Genomic DNA, 23,124 nt, shown 5'->3' on the forward strand with positions numbered 1-23,124 from the left:
CACTTTCTCACTCACACACACAAATGGATCTGTCTCAATGCACACCAAACTAACATTCCTGGAGACTAGCCTTATCCATCAACCCTCCCGTCAATGATTCAAGCTATGGGAGCAGGGGCCAAGCTGTCAGGAAGCCCACCCACATACTACCAGGGTGAGGCCACCAGGATTCCCATCTTGCTCATCCAGCAGGATTCCCCTTCAGCTGCCAACCCACTCAGGTTCTTGCCAGAAATCTACACACACAGGAAAAGATCAAGCACCTCCCTTAAAAAAAAGGGAGGAATTAATTCCACATCCCAATATAGAGGACCAGGAGTGTATCAGCACACCAAACATTCACTTTAAACAGGAGTCAATCTGCCTCATTCCCAGCCACGGAGGAGGGAAATGAAGCTGAATAACGCCATCCATGAGTTCCCACCAAGAAGCAAGTCTGCCACAATTCTGCAAGTGAAGCTTCAAGATTTCCCCATAAGTATTATTCCTGCCCCCAAAATGAAGCTACAAAACTCCATACATAACGTTCCTCTGAAAAAGGTGAAGTTACTAGAATACATGGGGGGGGGGAGAGGAAAGGATGTTTGAAGAAAAATATATGTGAAATATTTTTCCCTTCAAACACCTGGAGCCCCTTCCGCTTCCCCACCCTGCTCAGCATTGTGGTTCCCAGTTTTTGTGGTCATTTTTCTACAAGAATACATAACCACCACCACAAAACGGAGGCTGCAAAAACTCCACAAATGAAGCCACAAGGATTGAACGGCAAACCTCACTGAACGAGGGTGCAACGTTTACAAATACACACCCACCCAATAACGAAGCTGCAAAAAAATAAAAAATGCAACACACACACACCTCCTTCACACACATACCCCCGAAGTCATGCTCCAAGAGCATGCCAGCCACCTACACCACCCACCCGCTCGCATAACAAGATCAAGGACCTCTCTTCAAAAGGGGAAACGTTGCACGTCTGTGTGTGTGTGTACATATCGAGTCTTGCACCTTGAGCCACCCACCGCCTCACAGCAGTAACCCAACTCACAGCAACCTTCCTTTTACTCTCTCCAACATGCTCCCCCAAATATAGCTGCAAGGATCCCCCTCTCCCCGCCCACCGAAAGCAACAACCAGCCTCTCAAGGATTTTGTGAGCTGCGTGCGTCTACATACACACCCAGCCTTGCACCTGAAACCCAAGTCCCCCGAAAGCAGCGAGCAGCCATGCAAAAGATATTCCCTTTACTGTCTCGCTAAACGCCCCCCCCCCAAAAAAAATAATAATTAAAAAGCAGCTGCGAGGATCTCCCCCTTCCCTCCCTCCAAGGCCTGGCTGTCAGGATCTCCCCCTGAGGGAGAGCAAACAGCCGGCGAGGCTTCCAGGATCCCCGCCAACGGAAAGGGCCTGTCAAGAGGAGCCCCTTCCGCAGCTCAGCCCCCTCCGCGCCCAGGCGAAGGGGCCCGACTGTCAGGGACCGAGAGCCCCCCAAGCGCCGCCGCCGCCGCCGCCCCTTTTCCCTCCCCGCATCTCCTCCTCCCCTCGCTCACCGCGTCACAGCGAGGCCCGGCTCCGGCTCCTCCGCGCCCGCCTCATCCTCCCAGGCCGGGGCCAACCCGCCTTCGCGGGCGGGCAAGGCCAGGGCGAGACCCGCCACTGCTGCTGCTGCTGCTTCGGTTGCTGCTGAGGGAAAACCAACGTCCCTCCCCCTCCCACCCCAGGAGACTCGCCCCTCTCGGTTGCTTCAGCGGGCGCAGGCCTCCGCCTCTGCCTCCTCCGCCGCCTCCTCGTCGTCGTCTTATTCCAGCCTGATCCTCCTCGCGCTGCGCTGAGGGCGGCCGCGGATCCAAAATGGCGGCAGCGGCGGTAGCAGCGGCTGTGGTGCTGGTGCTGCTGGTGGCGGCGGCGGCGCGGCGGCGGCGGCAGCCTTAGCAGCAGCAGCGCTCCTGCCTCGGCGCGTGCGCGAGGCGTCAAGCTCGCGCGCCGCGGCCGCCTCGCGCTCTCTCTCGCGCGCGCTCTCTCTCTCACAGGCAGGCGCGAGCGAGGGAGCCTTAACCACGCCCACTCCCCTCTCTCCCTCTCTACCTGTGTGTGTGTGGTTTGCCCCGCCCCCTTCTCTCCCCCCCCCTCCCGCCTTTCTGCTCCGCGTTCGACCTTCGCCTGTTTCCTATCTCGGAGGGAGCGCGAGAGCCTTGCCCTCCTTTCCCTCCCTTCCAGCGCCGCCTCCTCCTCCTCTCTCAAGCTTTAGCCAATCAGTGGAAGCAAACCGGCCCATGCCGCGCGTCTGGCCGATCAATCAACCCAGCCGGCCTATGCGACGCACGACTCCCTCACTCTTTCCCCGCCCCGGGCTTGCCAATCACAACGGCACGCCGGACTGCCAATACGCGCGCGGGTTTAGTCGGCCTGCTTTCTGGAGGAAGTGTGTCCCTTCAGGGCACTCGTATGTTAGGGAGCTGAGTCTCGAGCCTTCGCGCAGGCGTATATGTGCGGTGAGAGATATATAAACATGGCGGCGCCCGTGGAGGGAAAAAGTCTATAACGTGTTGAGTTGAGGTGGGTTCATTTCTGAGGTTCTCTCGTCTGTGGTGGTAAAGTTGCCAGCTTTGTACTCTTCTGGGGAGATCGGCTTCTCTCCCCACCCCCGGTTTCCTTAATTTTTTTTTTCAATTTCTCTAATCCGGAGTCGCTTCTCTTCATGTTTATTTACAAGGCTGGTATCCCGCTTCATAGCCCAGGGAGGGTCCCAAAACGGAGTATTATTTTGCTATTGTTTAATTATTGCATTTATATCCCACCTTTTCCTCAAAAGAGCTCAAGGTAGTGTCTGGCCCAAGGTCACTCAGGGAGCTTCAAGACTGAGCTGGGGAGAAGGGGATTTTAACTGGTCGCCTAGGTCCTAGTCCAGCACTTCAGCTACTCCATCACACTGACTCATTCATTTCACAACATACAATAATATAACAACCAAAATTGGTTTAGGTAGGTGGCTATGTTGGTCTGATGCAGTGGGGAAAAATAAACAAAAAAATTGTCCAGTAGCACCTTAGAAACCAACTAAGTTTGTTCTGGGTATAAGCTTTCGTGTGCATGCACACTTGTGTATCTGAAGAAGTATGCATGCTGTTGGTCTCTTAAGGAGCTACTGGACAATTTTTTAATTTAAGAAAAAATGGGTTAGTGTATTGTATCTGAGTAAACCTGCTGAAATTAATGGGCATGGCTATCATAGGTCCATTAATTTTTGATGGGCCTTTTCCGAGTATAACTTAGTTTGATTCAACCCAATGTCTAATATTGGGTATAGATATGGATTGGTGGTCTTACTTTGCCACCATCATTCAGGTAGCATTTACCCCTCTGCTTCCTTTTTATTGCTGCTCTCTGGCGTCTGCCTAGGAAGCAGAGCCCATTAGGGGTTCTTCGAAGAAGGGAGTTGGGCTGGAACTAGTGGAGTCCCTAAGGTGGTTGGATGGTGTTTGTGGTTGGATGGTAATGGTGTTTTGCATGCCCCATTCCTGAAACTCCTGCAGCCAAGCTGGTGCCAAAAGACCACATCAGCGAAGCCGAGTGAGGGGTCTTCTTGTCTGAGCAACTCAGGATCTCCATACACACTACTCAGGCTTGCACCCTGGAGAACTCACTTACAATTTATAAGCTCAGCCTGATCGGTGTAAAATACAGACACTACAGGTTGCCTTTGACAGTGCGAGAGATCATTGTGACCCACTAGTCAGCAACTGCCTGCCTTAAGCTGGGCAACCACCAGTCAATAAAGTGCTGACCTGCCACTGTCTGCCTGCCTCAATGGGTGCTTGGAGCTCAGAGTATCATTCAACAAGCAGACTGAACTTCTGCACCAGGCAAAAAAGAAAATAAACAAATCCTCTTGCACCTAGCAAGGTGGGACCATATGTCCTGGCTTATCCACCAACCTGTTGCAGGTCAATGACTCACAGAAGATGGCCACCATTGACTGTGAGCTGAAAACACTCAACAATGGCGTTGCCACTCTATAGAAGACCAGACTAGCTTCAAATGGCTGCCTCCAAGAGAAGAACTACACCTTTTTCTGGAAAGGAGGACATTCAGAAGAACCATGTATTCATACGTAGGCTTTACAATGAGGAACACCCTTCTGTCTGTGATAGAACTGCCAACCAAGGGCTCAGAACACTTGTTTTACCTCTGACTCTCAACCACAGTTAACACAGACCTTTCTAAACTGTGTTGTGACACGTTAGGGTGTTGGCTGCAGTGTGTAGGTATGTCGTGCAAATGCTCCCCACCCTCCTCCTGGGGCTGCAAATGTGTTAGTTTAATCTACGGTTTGCTAGTAAAACTTAATTACTGTGTCACGAAATGATGCATGTCCAAAAAGTGTGTCACCAACATGAAAAGTATGGAAAGCTCTGTAACATCTTGAACGTCTATGCTACCACTATGTCCTCTATAGGCCTGTGATGGGGGCAAGTCTTCCCTTTCTGACAGTTAACAGTTGCCAGGCAACAGTTCCCACTGATGTCCTCTGAGGCAAGGGAGCAGGACTGAGAAGCTTTTTCCTCCTTCTCCTGCTTAGCTCATAATTTCCTTTCTTTCTTCATGCACATCCAAACAAAGAAGCCCTTGAGACTCCCTGTGGGTGACCTTGGGCTAGTTGCTCTCTCGTGGACCAACCTACCTCCGTGGGGTTGTTGTGATGGGGAGAGTGGGTGGGTTCCCTAGACCAGATGGATGGGAGGTTACCTGTTTCTAGATTGTAAACCTTGGATGATCCTTGGATGAAATTTAATAAACAAGCAAACAAACATGGAGACCTACAGGTTCTCCATTACTTGGCTAACCTCTGAGTTTCATCAGAAAGCATTACGTGCTGCTGCCCTACTAAATGCTGGAATTATTAAAGTCGAGACCTGTATCTTCTCAAAACCCAATTGATTTGTAGGATAAAATGTCCATAAGCATGAACCCACTTTATAAAGTCAAACTGTGAGGAATTAAGCTTCATACCATTCCTGTTCAAAGTGACAAACCTGTTTTCCTGTATTGGGTGGGGAGTATGTGTGCTGCATATGGTCAAAGATACTTTTGGGAAATCTGACCTTGTGTCCAACTAATTATTTTTGTTGTTTTTCTCCAACACAGGAAGAGTCCTGAAGAGAAAGCTATACCAAAGAGTCAATGAAAGCTTTTTCAGACTCTGCTGCTCATTGGAAGGTTGGTATTCTGATTTGAGGCTATCCATTACAATTTGGCTTATCTGAGAAGCAAATTCTGATATCCTGTGTTAGTTGCACATAGAGTAGACTCATTTAAACCAATGGACTTGCCTGTTGATTAATTTCATTGGGTCTGCTTGCAAGTATGACTTGGGTATCTCCAAAAATGCTTTGGTTTACTTTCTGCTCACTTTGTGGGCTACTAACTAAAAACTCCTTCTACACCAAGAAGCTTGTGGGACGTATAATTAACTAATGGAACACACTGCATGAGATGTGGTGATGGCTGCTAGCTTTTTAAAAAATTAATGAAATAGCATCTCAAGCAATTCAGCCCTACACAAGTCCAATTAAGTTCAATGGGAATTATCCCCTAAGAAGATTTGAGGTTTTCTTTTTTTACAATCAAGCGGTATATAAATTTTATGAAATAAATTATTGCATACGAAGAAGATTTCCATATTTTTACTGAGAATGCCTTATTTTTTCAGTTTTATGTTTTTCAATGACCTCAAGAATTCTTGGTTAGGATGCATTCACCTTGCTATTTGTTTTTTCCTGCCTGGAAGACAAAAAATTGTATTCTCTAAAACAGGAATGTGGAACCTGTGGCCCTCCAGTTGTTGTTGGACTGCCATTCCCATCACCTCTAACCCTTGGCCCTGCCGGCTAGGACTGATGGCAGCTGGAGTCCAACATGATCTGGAGGACCACAGACTCCTCATCCCTGCCCTAAAAGGATGTGGAATAGTTACTAAACTAACACCAGGTAGAACAACAAAGAATATTGCAGGCTGACATTCAGACTTTTGAAATACTACAATTCCCATCAGCCCCAGCCAGCATGGACAGTGGTCAGGGCACCACATTGGTTTGCCATTGCCTGCCTTCTGTTGGAAAGAAAAATAGGTCTTTGGTCCACTTCAGCAAGGCGGTTATGTGCTCTTAATGGGTGTTCTTAGAGAGCTACCTTGAATTTTCAGAAAGTTAAGATGCAAGTAATTTAATAAATGCATAACAGCTTTCTGTTCTGAATAAGCTCTGCTGTTTTTCATTGCCAGGGGCAATAATGCTGAGGAATCTGAGGAGACTCGTTTGTCGGGGATACAAGGTGAGCCCACCCACACATCCCCTTCTGTGAGGGCAGCACAAATGTAGCTCCTGGGATATAGATCTAGCTGGAACTGAATCAAATTTCTGCAGTTCTTTTAGCCTTTTTTCCTCACATCTGGAAAAACAGGAAATCTCACTTTCCTGACCTAATGCGTTTCTGCATAATTCAAATAGCTAATAGAAGAATGGAGATTCTGTGGAAACAGCTCCACCTTATGGGCTTTGGCAGCCTCAGTTTCACCCTATGGCTTCTTAGGTGTGGGGGTTGCCTTTGGAAAGCTGTCCAGACTCTCAGCCTTTGCTGGTGGTGGATCTTGGGCAAGGGCTACTTCTCCTCCCATGTGTGACATGACTTCCTGGCTTGTATTTGGTGATTCTTAGCTGAGGTTGCTATTCATTATGCCTTAGCTACGTTGTTCACCTGCAGGGTTTCCTGGTCTCCATGGGAAAGGTCCCAGCTTCAGTTCCTGACATCTCTCAGTTTAATAAGAGGGACTATGAGGAGAAAGCCCTCCTTAATCTTATTTATATACCACTTGTATATAATGTTGAGCTGCCCCACCCCCAGGCTATTTGGGCCAGTGGGCAGACATGCCTGGTTGTTAATCCCCTCAAAACAGGTGAAAGAATCAGGAATGTGTCCTAAAGTTTCAATCAGGAACTCCTGAGTGCACCCAATCTCTGCACCACTTGCTTAAACAAGAAATAAATCAGAACCTAACCCCCCCCATCTATACAAATACAGTGGTGCCTCACAAGACGAATGCCTCGCAAGACGGAAAACTCGCTAGACGAAAGAGTTTTCCGTTTTGGAGGTGCTTCGCAAAACGAATTTCCTATGGGCTTGCTTCGCAAGACGACAATGTCTTGCAAGTTCCTGCTGGTTTTTTCCCCTCCCCCCCTTTTTCGAATCCGCTAAGCCGCTTATCAGCTGATCCGATCAGCAGATAAGCCGCTAATAGCGCTAATCCGCTAATCCGTCAATGGGCTTGCTTCGCAAGACGAAAAAACCGCTAGACGAAGAGAATCACAGAACGGATTCTTTTCGTCTTGCGAGGCAACACTGTAGAAGACAGGCCCAGCAGATCCCGCCACAACAAAAGTGGCTTCAAATACTCTTCAGGTTAAGAAGCCACTCTCTTGGAGGCTGTCATCCTCTGCCGGAGGAGACTATAATGTTTTGCCATATATACGGTGCTCTTTCTTTCCCTAGCTGGAACATGACTGTTTTTTACAAGCCAGTCCCAGGAACTGGCAAAGCACTGCTGCTATCCAGGACCCCCACTTTGCACCAGAAAAGCCCAGAGCAATCTTCCGCACCAGCGAGAATGACCCGGTGAGTTGTTGTCAGGAAGGTGGTAGAAATATGAGAGTTCTAAGCAGCTGTCTTAAGGTGGCTGCAGACAGAATGAGAGTGGTGGTGGTCTTGGTGATGCATGTGAACTTGGTGAGAGAGGCAGGACCATACTGCTTGAAGGATCAAGTGCAACCTGGGGAAGGGTTGTAGCTCAGTGGTAGAGCATCTGCTTTGCACGCAGAAGGTGCCAGGTTCAATTCCCAGCATCTCCAGGCAGGCCAGGGAATTATCCCCATCTGAAACCTTGGAAAGCTACTGCCAATCATTGTAGACATTGCTGAGCTACATAGACCAATGGTCTGACTCAGTATGTTGCTTTGTGCTTCTAGCCCAGCCTTGTGTTTACAACTTGCCTGGTGGCTGCAGGTGACAAGGAACTTATGCAGGTGGGTGAGTGGGATGGCAGAGAAGCAACAGAACTTTGTATCTTTCTTCCCACCCGCTTCATCGAATGCTTTTTTTTTTTTAGCTTACTGAAGACCCTCCTCTGCAGTGAGCATAGAAATGCAGGTGTAGTGGTTGGGAGTTACTCGTGCGTAATCCTGCCCCGTTTGAGCATCAGATTGCCTGGTTAAACCCTCCGGACTGCACAGCCCATCTCAGCGTGGCTGCCCTTAGTCACTCGTAGAATCTGTCTGTGGGCGTTTCTTAAAGCGCTGCCAACATAAGAGTTGTTTGACGCCTAAGCGTCTCCTCCTCTCACTGCACGGGAGTCTCCTGCGCAGGGTGGGCGTGGGCAGCGGGGTGCTTGGGCTCTCCTCACTAACTTCCAACAAAGAGTCCTGGAGCCCCTGCACCTCCCTGTCCCGTTGCTCTCCTGGATCTCTGGTGTTACACTCATTCTCTTCCCCTCTTTCCCAACTGAGTCTCCCCCTAGCGCTAGGACCTTCTCCTGCAGAATCAGAGACCCTCTCCTTCTCCCGTGCCTCTGATGTCAGTTCCCTGACAGCAGGCTACTTGCCTTTTAGCAGACTAGTTAAATGCTTTTGTACTCTGGTAAATTCAGAACAAAGGAAGCTGTCTTATACTAAATCACACCATTTGTCCCTCTAGCTCAGTGTTGTTTACACTGACTGGCAACAGAGCATCTTCGTTGGATTGGAGAAAGTCCCAGGTTCAGCCCCTGGCATCTCTGGTCAATCTATTACTCTTTTATTTATTTAACAGATAGACATCATGGGCAGAGGCCATTTAAGTGGAGTACAAGATGAAAGTGGGATAAAACTCACAGCCCCAAACCATTCATCTAAAACTCTAAAAACCCAGGAAATCCATATCTACAAATTTGTGATCACTTCCATAAGTGACTGGGCCATGCACTGAGGGAAGCCACCTTGAATAAAAATATATCTTCAGTAGACGCCTAAGCATCATGACATTAGACACCTGTCTGATTTTGCTTGGTCAGTTATTCCAGAGGGCTGGGCCTGCAGCACTAAAAGGCTCGATTCCAGTGCAAGTTAAGCACATTCCTGGGGCCCATGGCAGTGCTACACCCAAGAGGAGCACAGTTGCTGGGCAGGGATGGTTAAATGGCTAATGAGAAAGACCCTTCACTGCTTGACTTCATGGAGAGCCACTGGTGATCTAAGCAGATGTTCATATATGTTCATTAGATATTCATAGAGAAAGACAGTGGCTTTGGGGGCACTGCTGGGCAATTCCCCAACCTTGAAACCCTTGGGATTTCCTGACTTCTAGAGCACAGAAGGGGAGCCCGCCAAGACTTCCAGATGTTGTTGGACTACAGCTCCCATCATTCCCGGCCGTTCTCCATGCGGGCTGCAGACTTTCCATTCCTGTGCTAGAGCTCAGCCTGCATGTTGTTATTGCAATAATAATGAACTCCAGTTTTAATTACTATGTAACGTATCATTTGCTGTGAAATAATGTTTGCCTAGGAAACCATTTAAAGGATTCCCATTTGTTAACCATCATTGTCAACCGATCGATTGACTGCATATAATTCTGCTTTGCAAGTCTTCTTATAAGGCAACTTTGAATGTCAGCTAAGAATCCCCACCTGATTGATCAGTGTTGGGCACAAATATGATACCTCTCTATGCAAAACACCACTTCATATGCTGAAGTCGCACCTCTTCACCCTAGCCTTTGACAACTTATATGTACATATTTAACACCTGCCCTAATTTTCTGATGTAAATCATTTTAACTGATTTTTAAGATAGTATTTTTGCATTGCTGTAACCCATCCTGGGAAGGGTGCATAAGCAAGCTGTTGTCACTCTTCTTCCCTGTGACTTTTAGGTGAAGAGTGGGTAAAAAAGCTATTATTATTATTATTATTATTATTCCCTGGGGCCATGTGTCAAAGGGTGCATAAGAAAGCTAATCATCATCAGCGTTCGATAGCAGAAATAGCTGTGCTAGCACTGCAGCTGCTAAGCTGTAATGTTGGTGTTTTTTTTTAATGCAGATGAAAAAGAACGGTGGGCTGTGTGTTCTAATAACAGACAAATGCCCAACCTAACAGGCTATCGCTTGTGTCATTGCAGCAGCAACAGCAAAAAAAGAGACCAATCAACATTTAAACAAAAATTTCAAGTAAAATAACTCAGGAGGCTGCTGGTGGGGGCTCCTTCCTTTTTCACAAGCTCAAACCTGCCTCGGTTTCTCCTTTCCCGCCCCCTGCCAGCGGCACAAAAAATTGTTTGGGTAAATCGGCCTCCGGAGGTGCTTTACTGCGCCCGCTGGGAGCCTTTTGACTGCCGATTCTTCTGGGGTCTCCATGGAAACGGCAACAGGCAGGCGGACCCCGTCACGTGACAGTCCCCCCCCCCCACCGCCAAGCATCGGTGCCGAAAATGCCCAGATGGCAAAGGGATTGCCTTTGCCCTCTCAAGTCTGGGTGGCTGTTGCCAGGCAACTGGCCTCTGGGCTTATTTGTTCAACGGCAACATATACAATCTGGACTCAGGCACCAGAAGCTGAAAGCAGACTCAAGAATGTCACCTTCCTCCAACACCTCCTGCCGTCCTTCCCGCCCACCACCCACCTCCATTCCCAGTTCAGCACCTGATTGCTTAAACTGCAAGGTTCCGAAGAACTCGGGGAATTCTGCTTTGGCATGGGGTTTTGCATGTGGGTATTCCCTGTGGAATTTCGCCTTTGGAGAATCTTCGGGCGTTCATTTAAAACAGGGATGGGGGAGCCCTTTTTGTTCCAGCCCAGGGGCCGTATTCCCTTCTGGGCAACTTTCTGGGGGCCACATTCCAATGGTAGGTGGGGCCAGAGGCAAAAGTGGGTGGAGCAATGGGTGTGATTTATTTATTTTATTACTGTTGTTCAGTGGGCTGGTTTCTACACACACAGAGAGACACACACTCCTCTAGCCAAGCATGGAAGAGGCATGTCCAGGGTATAAGGACACATTCCAGCCAGGCAAGAACACCAAAGGAGGGTACAAACAGGGCCGATGTGAGGTGTGCCCGGAGCGTCTTGAGAGTCTTAGAGGGCCCCTGGACTTCGGGTTCCCCATCCTTGATGGCTTCTGAGAATACCAGTATCAGAACTCGAAAGGCAACAGCCCTTTTCTCTTATTCAATCCCATCCCCTGGACCTGGAGGCTTAATTTAGCTATTTATACTGTACCGTGCTGCATACAGTAACTGTGGCGCCACCCTCACTATGAGCAGAAGCAAAAAGAAATTTCACAATGTTTGCAAAGTGAGATATAAGCGGTCATAGCTTTTCTGTCTTGGGGCTCAGCTTTTTTTGGAATCTTTGAGGCCCGGGTCCAAGCTTTTTCCTCTGCCTCTGCAAATGGGCCAGGTGAAACACGAAGAAATGTGGCCCTGGTGCCGGAAAAGCTTCCCCACCCACCGATTTGGAGCACCTGCTGTTCAAAATCCAGCAAAGAAGCCGTTCCCGTGTGTTGGCATCTTGACATGCCAACCCCCAGTCACTTCCACAGGAAGCTGCCATCAGACTGTGTTGGAGCCTTAGATCCTTTAGCTCAAGATTGTCTACACCAGGGGTAGGCAACCTAAGGCCTGGGGCCCGGATCCGGCCCAATCGCCTTCTCAATCCAGCCTGCGGATGATCCAGGAATCAGCATGTTTTTACATGAGTAGAATGTGTCCTTCTATTTAAAATGCATCTCTGGGTTATTTGTGGGGCATAGGAATTGTTTCATTTTTATATATTTTTTCAAAATACAGTCCGGCCCCCCACAAAGTCTGAGGGACAGTCAACCGGCCCATGGCTGAAAAAGGCTGCTGACCCCTGGTCTACACAGTGACTGGCAAGGGCTTTCTGGGGTTTCAGTCAGGGGAGAAGCTGGTGATTGCACCTGGGAGCTTCTGTCACCCTCTAAAGTGGGCCAGAGAAAGAGCAGGGTCATGGGAACATAGGGAGCTGCCTTCTACTGAGGGATAGTCATAATCGTCTACCTTGCCTGGCAGCAGCTGTCCCAAAAATTCACGCAGGAGGGAATCTTTCCCATCCCCCCAGAAGATGCCTTTGACTGAACCTGGCACCCTTGGCATGCAAAGGAGGTGCTGTACCCACAGAGCTACAGTCGCACTTGGTTGTTTGATGCATTGTGTGTGCTTCCCCCCACCCTCCCAATACTGCAGGCCAATCACGCGGAAGAGCACGTGGGACAATATTACACGCTCCCCCTCCAGGAGGTGAAGAAGGTGTTTCCTCACGGACTCCCAGCACGCTTCAAGTTACAGGTGATGTGTCTTCCTTGCAGGCCTAAAGGTGGAGGGGAGAGCTGCAAGGCGGGATGGGACAAAAATATTGGGCCCCCGTCTGAATTAAGGTCCTCTTTCTCTGCCTTGAATGAAGCTGTACGCAGCTCTTCTCTGTCTCAGCAATAATAATAAATAATTTTCTTGCTTGTACTCCACCCGTTGCCCCAGCCGCTCTGGGCAGCTTCCAACAAAATACAAAAACACAGTGAGACATCTCACTGCTTCATTGTTGTTGTTTTGTTCGCGACAGATTAAAACCTTTGGCGAGGCCTGTTTCATGGTGAGGGAACCCGCTCTCGAACTCCTCAGCTGCTTAAAACGAACCAACTTTGCTCATCCAGCCATTCGATATGTCATCTGTATCCTATGAATCAGGGCAGCACTTGTTCTCCTGAGACCACCCTGCAGTTAGGCATTCTGGTAACAGGCAAGTTCTTGTCCTCATGAAACAGAGTGTGAGCAGAGTGCCTGATCAATTCATTTAAGCAAGAGAAAACAGGGATGAGAAGACCGTCAGGGAAAAGAGGCTCAAGCGGCCTTGGTTGGCAAGGGGGAGACCTAGGCATTTGGGGAAAGGCGCAGCCAAGGATTTGGACCCTAATCTCCCTCGCTTTGTGTCTCCTTTGCACATTTACTCAGTCTCCACCTTCATTCATGAGGACTAGAAACTTCCCTAAGAATTAGGAGTGTGAAGCTTTTCATCCCAGGGGCCGCATTCCTGCCTGGACAACCTTCCAGGAGCCGCATGCTTGTAGTGGGCGGAGCAACAAATGTCAATTTTACCTACGTACTGTAGCCTGCTTTCTACGTACCCTCTCAAACCCCTTTGTCTTTCGTCCTGGCAAAGCAAAGAAGTGTGATCAGAATTCGCAGGCATTTTGCCATGCATAAACATTCAAAGGACAGTGGGAAACGGGGCTTGTGAGGAGTGTGGCCTAGGTGGAGGGGGTGTGGTCTGAGGAGAATCCCACAGGCCAGACAGAGACACCTGGAGGGCTGCATTTGACCCTTGGGCCTGTGATACCCCACCCTGTTGTTGTTTTTAAAGGTAAAATTCCTTCTCGACTTGTGTTTGTGTTGCTGTTTGTACCTTCGCTCATTCATTGCCCAACAGGGCAACCCTTAATTCTTACTTGAGTCACGAAGCAGTGGCGGGCATTAGGGCGGGTGCGTGGATACACATGTTCTCCTTAGCAGCTTTTATTTGAAGACGGCGAAAAGACCACGGGGAAGACCATGGCCCTCTGCCACGCCATCCATTACTGTGCGAGGCAGGACTGGCTCATCCTGCACATTCCAGATGGTAAGGACTGAGGGGTCTTCTTCTTTGTGCCTGCCGGTCTGTATCCTGGCCTTCAGCCAGAGTCTCTAACAAGCATCGTTTAAGCTGCATCACACTTAGCATTTGTGTGTTCCCCAGTGCCTCTCTCCATCCCCGCTGCCTCAATTCCAACCCCACGCTTTTCTAATGAGTGTTCTTAACGTTGTCCTTTTGTCACCGGTTGCAAGGGAAGGCCTGCTGTAAGGCACAAATGGCAGCGTATAAATATTTTGAAAGGGGGCTTTTTGGTACAGATTGTAAGAGGAAGAGCTGCTGCTCGGTGGGGAAACAACTGCTTTGCATGCTGAATGTCCCAGGTTAAGTCCCCAGTGGCATCTCCAGGTAAGGGTTGGGAGTATCCCCTGCCTGGAACCCCAGAGAGCTGCTGCCAGTCAGTGTAGGTAATGCTGAGCTAGATGGACCCAGTGGCAGAATGCAGCTTCCTTGTTAAATCAGCCCTTCACCCAGAACCATGAGGACTGGACTGTCACTTTATCTTGACGGTGAGGGCCATAGCTCAGGGGCAGAGCATCTGCTTTGCACACAGAAGGTCGCAGGTTCAATCCCCGGCATCTCCGGTAAGGGCTGGGAGAGACTTCCTGCCTTTCCACCCCTGTCTGACACACATATCCCAACCCATCAGGGAGCATTTATTAGATACAGTTAAAGTGGTATAAAAAATAGGGATGCGTCATAACTCATCTGTTAGCCGCTGCAAGAACAACCATTCCCAGGACATGGAAATCATTGCAATTATTTACCATGGATCAATGGTATATGGTGTAATTTGGCAAACTGCATTGTTGGCAGAAAAATTAAAAGAAACACAATTTGGTGTAACTTTATTAATTATATGAATAATGAGGCATATGGCAGAACAGTACCCATGGTTTATAGCACAATTTGGTGTGAATGAAGCATATATTTTAATTTTCCCTTTTCTCCCTATAAATTCCTATAAAGCCCCATAAAATAAATGGTCATTGAAGGAAAATAATGATCAACAATCTAAGTATATACGTTATATATTATATTATTATATTAATATTATATTATATATATTATATTAATATTAATATTATATATTATATTATATTATATTATTATAGTTCATTTCACATCTGTAATTAATTATGACGTATATTCTTTGACTCAGCTTTGTCAGTATATTCAGAGGCATTTATTTGAGCATGTACTGCTGTTTTATTCTGACTCTCATTTTATGTAACTGTTGCATTTCTTATATCTAAACGAAATAAAACTTAAAAATAAAAATAAAACAGGAATGGGGAGCCTCTGGCCCTCACACTGTTGTTGGTCTCCATCTCCCATCAGCCCCAACCAACATGGCCAATGATCAAGGGTGATGGGAGCTGTAGTCCAGTATTACCCCTGAAGGAGCCACCAGGTTCCCCCATCCCTGCCTTAAGGTTCCTGGCTGAAGCTGTGAAGCCAGTGCTTTTGTTTGGACTGTAAAATGAGTATAGCACAAGCTTGCTGTCCATGGCCCTGCCTCTTCCTCTTCACACTACAGCTCACCTCTGGGTAAAGAATTGCAAAGAACTGCTGCCCTCTTCCTACAACAAGGACCGCCTTGACCAGCCTCTGGAAGCCACGACTTGGCTGAAGAACTTCAAAATCACCAACGAGCGCCTGTTAAAAGAGGTCAGTGGCAATGATGGCTGGTGCAGTCAGCAGGGATGAACTTAGGGGTTGGCTAGGTTGTTGCTTCTGTCCAGTTCTGAATGTCTTAATTAACTCCAGAGCTCCTGAATTGTGGCTCCTGCACTCTGTGTCTGTAGCCAAGCCTGTACCATTACTTGGCTGAATAAAAAATCTCTTTCTTACCCACACGCAAAAGCCTCCGTCTGCATGTGGTGGGCAGGAGTCAGGATCCTGCGCACTTGCATGCCTGTCCTAGAAAAAAAGGTGTTATCTTGTGTCACAATATAGTGGGTGTCCAAACAGGATATAGTCCTTTCCTTGTTATCTGGCGAATATGAGTACAGTGGTACTTCAGGTTATGAACTTAATTCGTTCCGGAGGTCCGTTCTTAACCCGAAACCATTCTTAACCTGAGGCGCGCTTTTGCTAATGGGGCTTCCTGCTGCCCCCGTGCAATTTCCATTCTCATCCTGGGGCAAAGTTCGCAACCCAAGGTACTACTTCCAGGTTAGCGGAGTCTGTAACCCAAAGTGTTTGTAACCCGAGGTACCACTGTACGTAGCCTACTGAGTTTCACTCTTTGCCATGGCAGTGAAGACAATCTGAGCGAGAATCTTGAAGCAGACGACCGCGGCTTGCAAAAGCAGCTCTTTAATCTGAGCAAGCGGAATCTCAGGGTAACCCCAGGAAGTGTTAAGGTTTATTGGCTTGTAGCCACAATAGCCTTATCATCCATGAATTTGTCTAATCCTATAAGAGCCTGCTGGATCTGACTAAAGGCCTATCCAGTCCAGCATCCTGTTCTCACAGCAGATAACCAGAAGCCCCAGTGGGAAGTCTGCAGGGAGGAACTGATTGCAACAGCAACTCTCTCCACTTGGGGTTCCCAGCAGCTGGTATTCAAAGGCACAGCACTGCAAGTGGAACATAGCCATCAGGACTAGTAGCCATTGAGAGCCTTATTATACAATGGCACCTTCATTGTATAGCTTCCCATGAACGCTAAAAACACCTCTCTGCCCTGGCTTTTGGCACTTTAGGTGTATTATTATTATTAACGGACACTGAGGTCCAGCGTTGAGGGCCGTCTGGCAGTTCCCTCCCTGTGAGAAGCAAAGTTACAGGGAAGCAGGCAGAGGGCCTTCTTGGTAGTGGCACCTGCCCTGTGGAACGCCCTCCCACCAGATGTCAATGAAATAAACAACTATCTGACGTTTAGAAGACATCTAAAGGCAGCCCTGTTTAGGGAAGTTTTTAATATTTGATGAATTGTATTTTTAATATTTTGCTGGAAGCTTCCCAGAGTGGCTGGGGATAAATAATAAATTACCGTATTTTTCGCTCTATAGGACGCACCGGAGGGGGAGAACAGGGGGGAAAATCTCCCCCTCTCTGCTCAGCGCCCCTTCAGCGAAGTGGTAGGAGAAATGGAGCCCCTTCCATTTCTCCTCCCGCTTCGCTGAAGGGGCGCTGCGCAGAGAGGGAAAACTGTGCAGCACCTCTCTAGCGAAGCGAAGCCTGGAGAGCAAGAGGGATCAGTGTGCACCGACCCCTCTCGCTCTCCACGCTTCAGGCAGCTATCCGCAAGCCTTCAGAGCGCAGCGGAAACTCCTACTGTGCTCGGAAGGCTTGCGGATAGCTGCCTGAAGCCTCCGGAGCGCAGCGGGAGTTCCTGCTGCGCTCCGGGGGTTTCAGGCGGCTTCAGCGAAAGCAAGGCGAAGCCTCCGAAGCGCGGGGGGTGCTCTCCCTCTGCGCTTCGGAGGCTTCGCATTGCTATCGCTGAAGCCAAGGAGCCTGCATTTGCTCCATAAGGCGCACACACAGTTCCCCTTAATTTTTGAAGGGGGAAAAGTCCGTCTTATAGAGCGAAAAATACGGTGTTATTATTGTTAAAGACTATCCTCTGTGAATTTGTCTAATCCTTTTTAAAAGCCATCCAATTTCGTGGCTACCATTGCTGCCTTTCGTGGGAGCGAAATTCCCTTCTTAACCTATGTCACCTTTGCACACTGCAGATCAAAACGCAGCAGAAGTATATGTGGGGCAAACGAGACAGCACCGAGGAAGGCCGGCCCCTAATAGAAGTGGTGGAGCAGGTGAGGAAAACGGATGCTCTGCCCTGGATCGCTGGGGAGTGGGGCTAGGGTGTGGGGAGGAAGCATAGTCTAATAACAAGGGTGGGGAAACCTCTGGCCCCCAGGAGCCGAATGAGGGCCTTCCAGGTGTCTGCATCTGGCCACACCTGCTGTCTCCAGGCCACACCCCTCCAGGCTTTGCCCCCTCCTCAAGCGCTTTTGCCTGCCTAGAATGCATCCTTGAGGTTCCCCAATGCCCCAGTGGAGGATAGGGAGGGATGTGTGAGGAAATGAACCTACGTGCAAAATTAACATTCCTGGCTCCACCCACATTTACCTCTGACCCCACCCACCTGTCCCCAGAAGGGAATGCAGCCCTCAGGCTGAGAGAGGTTCCTGTCTCACACCCAATCTAGTCCGCTGTCTGTGAGCAAGGAAGCTGGAGAGGGGGGAGAACTGGGGGCGGGTGGGTGGGTATGGCAGTCACAGCTGCTAGGCGGTGTGGTATAGAGTGTCCGACTAGGGCCTGGGAGATCAAGGTTCAAATCCTCACTCAGTCAGAAGTCACTGTGAGAAGTGAAGCTACAGGGAACCAGGCAGAGGGCCTTCTCGGTAGTGGCACCCGCCCTGTGGAACACCCTCCCATCAGATGTCAAGGAAATTAACAAATATCTGACATTTAGAAGACATCTGAAGGCAAGCCTGTTTAGGGAAGTTTTTAATGACTGATGTTTTCAAGTATTTTTAATCTTTTGTTGGAAGCTGCCCAGAGTGGCTTGGGAAACCCAGCAAGATAGGTGGAAAATATATATATATATACACACACACATACATATATATTTTTTATTATTATTATTATTATTATTATTATTATTGTTATTGTTATTGTTATTATTATTTATTGTCATGAAGCTCACTATGTGTGACCTTGGGCTGTCTCTCGGCTTAACTCACTTGACAGGGTTGTTGTGGAGATGAGGAGGGGGAGAACCATGTATGCCACACTGAGCTCCCTGGAAGAGGGAAAAAGTAAAATGAATGAACAGGATGGGGCTGCAAACCCCCAGGACCTCACATCTCTTTCTCTCCCTCCCCACTTTTTAGGGTTTAACTCGGGTGAAAAACTCCAGTGACGTAGTAGGGGTGGTCTTCAAAGAGCTGAAACAGCAATGCCCAGAGGGGTCCTTCAGGCTGCTAGTGGCGGTGGATGGGGTCAACGCCCTTTGGGGAAGCACAACGCTGAAGAAACAAGACAAGAGCAATGTATGGCATCTAAGCTGTGGAGGAGCGGCAGGGGTGGGGGAGGCTGCCTCATAGCCAGTCTCCTAAAACATGGGAGAAAGGGGAAAGCTGAAAGATACTATTGGGCTTTCTGCCCAATTCTCTGTTTTGCCCTTAGGTCTCCCCAGAGGAGCTGACGCTGGTCCACAACCTGAAGAAGATGGTGACTAATGACTGGGTGAGGAGGAGGAGGAGGCTGGAGCTCCGTTCTTTTCCCAGTAGAAATCCAATGACTTGATAAAGCTGTTTGGGAGATGCTCCCAGACCAGCCAAGCTACATAGGCAGGGCTGTGGTTTACATGTAATGCTAAACCATGGTTTGCATGTAATGCTAAACCATGGTTTGCATGTAATGCTAAACCATGGTTTGCATGTAATGCTAAACCATGGTTTGCTTAAGCCAGGCATGGGGAACCTCCAGCTCACCAACCAGATTTGTGCCGTTGTATGGAAGTGGGGTAGCGGTCACTAGGGCCAGGCAGATGTCTGGAGATACAGAGCACTGCATCTTGCCCATTGCTTGCCTACCACATATCCACTTATGAGACAATTCCAGTTGATGAGCAGCTCTGTGTGAACACTTGGGGCTGGTTTTATGGCGTTGAATACAGTGTCACTGGTACTTAGAGGAATTCCATCCAACGTAAGTTGGATATGTATGGCTAATGACCACATATATGGGAGTTGCATCTCAACAAGATTCTTGAACTACAGGACCCATCAGCCCTAGGCAGCGCAGCCAGGGGTCAGGGATGATGGGAGCTGTAGTCCAGCAACATCTGGAGGGCCACAGGTTCCCCGTCCCTGATCTAGAGGGTCACACACGTTCCACATCTCCAATGCTGCTTCTGTCACGAAGCTGAGTAACCCACAGTGGGATCCTTGCCTCCATGCAGCCATTGATGTAAAGGAAACTTTCCCAGAAGGAATACTTCGCATGAGTAGGTGGTTGGTTAGTTTGATCTCTTATCACATTTCTATGCCACTTTTCGTTCACGTAATTCGCAAAGAAGCTTACAAACAATGAATAGCAAGAACAATCACAAACACAACATAAATCATACAGAATAATTAACAGATCATCAGTAGAACAATTATAACCTATAAAAAACTCTATTAACAACTGAAAAAATAAGCTAACAGCAAAATGGCAACAAAAGTCATATAGGGTTCACCAACTGCTGCAGCATTTGTAATGTGTAAAACGACATTAACAGCATTAATAAACTAGCAGCCAAAAAATAAACTAAGCACTGTTGTATTCATACACTCTCCCCATGACTCGAAATCTTCCACTCTATTGAGTTCATTAAAAGACCCATGCAAATAATACTTGTAACTCTGTTCTGAAGGCTCCTCGGGCTGGAGGGTGGGGTAAGGGAGGTGGAGAAAGCCATTGCCTGATGGCTAACAGAAAGTCTCTCCCCTCCCCAGAGGAGAACAGGATTGCCTCTTCTGATGTGCTTTTTTTCTCTTTGTGTGGTTTCTTTTTTATAAAGACTGGTGGGGCCATTGTGACAACCCTCAGCCAGACAGGCGCTCTGTTCCAACCCCGCAAAGCTTACAGGCCCCAAGAATTGCTAGGAAAGGTGAGTCTGGCCCTGGGATGCTGCCAGTACTGAGTTGGCCGTGCTGGTGGGGGCTGGTGGGAGTCTGGTGGCACGGGTTCCTTAGCCTAATAATCTACAGCTTCAAAGCAGAAGCTGTAGTGCTTTTTACATTCCATGCAGCGTCTAGAACAGGGATGGGGCCCTCTAGGTGCTGTTGGACTCCACTTCCCATGAGCCTCTGCCAGTATGGCCAATGGTCAGGGATGATGGGAGCTGAAGTCCAGCAGCATCCAGAGGCCTACATGTCCCCCCACCCCATGCTTAGGACCTTTTATTGCTATGCAATTCTGTAATCTGCCTCATTTTGATTTGAAGGGATTCTCCCCAAACTCACCACCCCGCCATGCCCCCGAGACTCTTGGATAAGCGGAGGGAAACAGAACTGCCAGATCTCATATGATTAACCATTTGCTCTTCCGCTTCTGCCCCTTTTGCCCCCACCCCAGGAGGGTTTTGATGTCCTGGACCCCTTCATCCCCATCCATGTTCTCAACTACAATGACCGGGAGTTTGAGAGCTGCTACCAGTACTACCTGGAGCGCAAGTGGCTTCAGCATGAAAAAGGTGAGTCACGGAAGGGAGAGCTGAGCGAAGGATGGGAGGGTAGAGAGCAGGTTGTGTGGAAACTATCCTGGATTTTTTTGGCAGAGGTGCAATTTACATTCCTTGTTCTGCCCACCTTCGCCTCTGGTCCAACCTGCCACCAGCATGCAGATCCCAAAAGGTTGCACAGAATAATAATAATATTTTTTTATTTACACCCTGCCCTCCCCAGCCAAGGCCGGGCTCAGGGTGGCTAACAAGCAATAATAAAAATAAGTTGAATGAATACAACTTAAAAACAAAATTAAAATACAACATTAAAATATTAAAATGTAGCCTCATCGCAGGAGGAGAAAGGAAAAGAAAAAAGAAAGAGGGGGAGGGAATCAAATTGGCTCCAAGCCAAAGGCCAGGCGGAACAACTCTCTCTTGCAGGCCCTGTGGAAAGGTGTCAAGTCCCACAGGGCCCTAGTCTCTGACAGAGCATTCCACCAGGCCGGAGCCAGCGTTGAAAAGGCCCTGGCTCTGGTTGAAGCTAATCTAACTTCCTTAGGGCCCGGGACCACTAGGGTGTTGCTATTTATGGACCTTGAGGGTCTCCATGGGGCATACCGGGAGAGGCGGTCCCGTAGGTACGAGGGTCCTAGGCCATGAAGGGAATGTTTCCCTCATTGTGGGGCGGGGGGGAGATTGTTCTAACTAGATAATGGGACGGGGGGGGGGGAGGAGATGAGGCAGCAGAACTGGAAGTGCCGTTTCTGCATGTCCTGCTTTCTTGGTTGTGTGTACATAACAAGCTGCAACCATTCTGACATAAACTCTCTCCATTCCCCTCCCCTTCTTCTTTTGCCTTTGAAATCAAACTCTTCACACTGCCACACCAGCCAGCACAGATGAAGGCCGCAAGGAGCTTCGCTTTCTCAGTGGGCAGAACCCTGGACTGCTTGACCAAATCAGCTCCTTCTTGTGACATTGTGTCCCTCCTCCCCACCCCCAACCCCAAAACATTGGAATCACAGCGCAAGGAACTCCTTCCTGTTCAATAAAAAACCAAACAGAAAGCCACTTTTGTTTTAGCATGGTCTCTCTGTGTACACATGTATAGGAAAGTTAGGAAAGGGGGAGGGGGTATTTCTTGCTGCAGCGATATGACAGGGGTTGGGGAACCTGTGGCCCTCCCATGGGTCTTAGACTCCAGCTCCCATCAGCCTCCGCTAGCATGGCAAGTGGTCAAGGATGATGGTAGTTTGGTTACCATCATGATGGTAGAGTGAAAGTTTGGTTAAGCGGAGATGGGTTTTTCTCTCAGTTGGAATGAAGCTGCTCATAAGACGGAAAAGTGGATCAGTTCAGGATTGTAGCATTAAGTTTGATGGGGGCAACACAGAACCCCAGAGCACCAAATATGGGAGACCATGCTCTTAACTCAGACCTTGTTTTGTGTAAAATCCATTTAAAGTGGTACCTCGGGTTAAGTACTTAATTCGTTCCAGAGGTCCGTACTTAACCTGAAACTGTTCTTAGCCTGAAGCACCACTTTAGCTAATGGGGCCTCCTGCTGCTGCCGGAGCACGATTTCTGTTCTCATCATGAAGCAAAGTTCTTAACCTGAAGCACTATTTCTGGGTTTGCGAAGTCTAACCTGAAGCGCATGTAACCCGAGGTACCACTGTATTAAAAACTGTATTGGTATCTGAAGAAGTGTGCATGCACACGAAAGCTCATACCAAGAACTAACTTAGTTGGTCTTTAAGGTGCTACTGGAAGGAATTTTTTTATTTTGTATTAAAAATGTTTTAGAAGCGTGGCCGCCTTGCAACATTGCCATCTTTTACCTGCACTATCCACTGTGTATGCTACATTGAGAGTTCTCATAAGAACCTCACTCAGCCACAGGAACATAAGACAAAGGACGGCGGTAAGAGATTCAGACTATTTAAAAAAAAATAACTTGGCATTGTTTTTCAACCTGAGTTAGGAAGAGCATGGTCTCTGATAGCCTTGCTGTCCAATCACAGCTTCCAAAAATCCTGGATTTCTGTTGTTTTCTAACAGGAGTTCTTACTTCTGGTCTCAAACTCAAAAGAGAAAAAACAAACAAAAAAGCAATTTCCAGGTGTTTAAATTATCACATTTTGCCCTTACTTTGTAAAATTGTAGAGACAGAAAAAATAAGAGGGGCATCACTGGGTTTTTTGGGGTGTACTGTAAAAATGGAG

At 48.2% G+C, this 23,124-nt stretch overlaps 2 protein-coding genes across 4 annotated transcripts in view; one reads left to right on the forward strand and one right to left on the reverse strand.

Moving 5' to 3' along the window:
• Positions 1–1,926, reverse strand: part of ASH1L (ASH1 like histone lysine methyltransferase) — a 74,522-nt gene extending 72,596 nt beyond the window's left edge. For both annotated transcript variants that reach the window (XM_082202020.1, XM_082202019.1), the window contains exon 1: positions 1,551–1,926. The gene's annotated coding sequence lies outside the window, so the exon portion shown is untranslated. The remainder of the gene's footprint in view (positions 1–1,550) is intronic.
• Positions 1,927–2,414: 488 nt separating this feature from the next.
• Positions 2,415–21,970, forward strand: DAP3 (death associated protein 3). 2 transcript variants are annotated; one of them, XM_082202402.1, is made up of 14 exons: positions 2,415–2,556; positions 5,146–5,217; positions 6,281–6,330; positions 7,546–7,668; positions 12,288–12,389; positions 12,661–12,769; positions 13,621–13,713; positions 15,266–15,396; positions 17,412–17,492; positions 18,576–18,734; positions 18,871–18,930; positions 20,252–20,341; positions 20,809–20,926; positions 21,790–21,970. In XM_082202402.1, exons 3-14 carry the CDS (start codon positions 6,289–6,291, stop codon positions 21,873–21,875), a joined length of 1,194 nt encoding a protein of 397 aa, XP_082058528.1. In that variant the 5' UTR covers positions 2,415–2,556; positions 5,146–5,217; positions 6,281–6,288; the 3' UTR covers positions 21,876–21,970. The 2 variants fall into 2 exon arrangements, with proteins under 2 accessions (XP_082058528.1, XP_082058527.1); XM_082202401.1 differs by having other exon boundaries at positions 2,434–2,549; positions 5,144–5,217.
• The last annotated feature ends 1,154 nt before the right edge of the window (positions 21,971–23,124 follow it).

This window comes from Podarcis vaucheri (genome assembly GCF_965113315.1).
Source record: "Podarcis vaucheri genome assembly, chromosome: 16".
NCBI lineage: Eukaryota > Metazoa > Chordata > Lepidosauria > Squamata > Lacertidae > Podarcis > Podarcis vaucheri.

Bases quoted from the DNA above. Each gene is read 5' to 3' on its own strand.
- DAP3 (XM_082202402.1), top strand. From the start codon at position 6,289: ATGCTGAGGAATCTGAGGAGACTCGTTTGTCGGGGATACAAG. The intron at 6,331-7,545 runs GTGAGCCCACCC...TTCTTTCCCTAG, and splicing joins TCGTTTGTCGGGGATACAAG to CTGGAACATGACTGTTTTTT. The intron at 20,342-20,808 runs GTGAGTCTGGCC...CCCCCACCCCAG, and splicing joins CCCAAGAATTGCTAGGAAAG to GAGGGTTTTGATGTCCTGGA.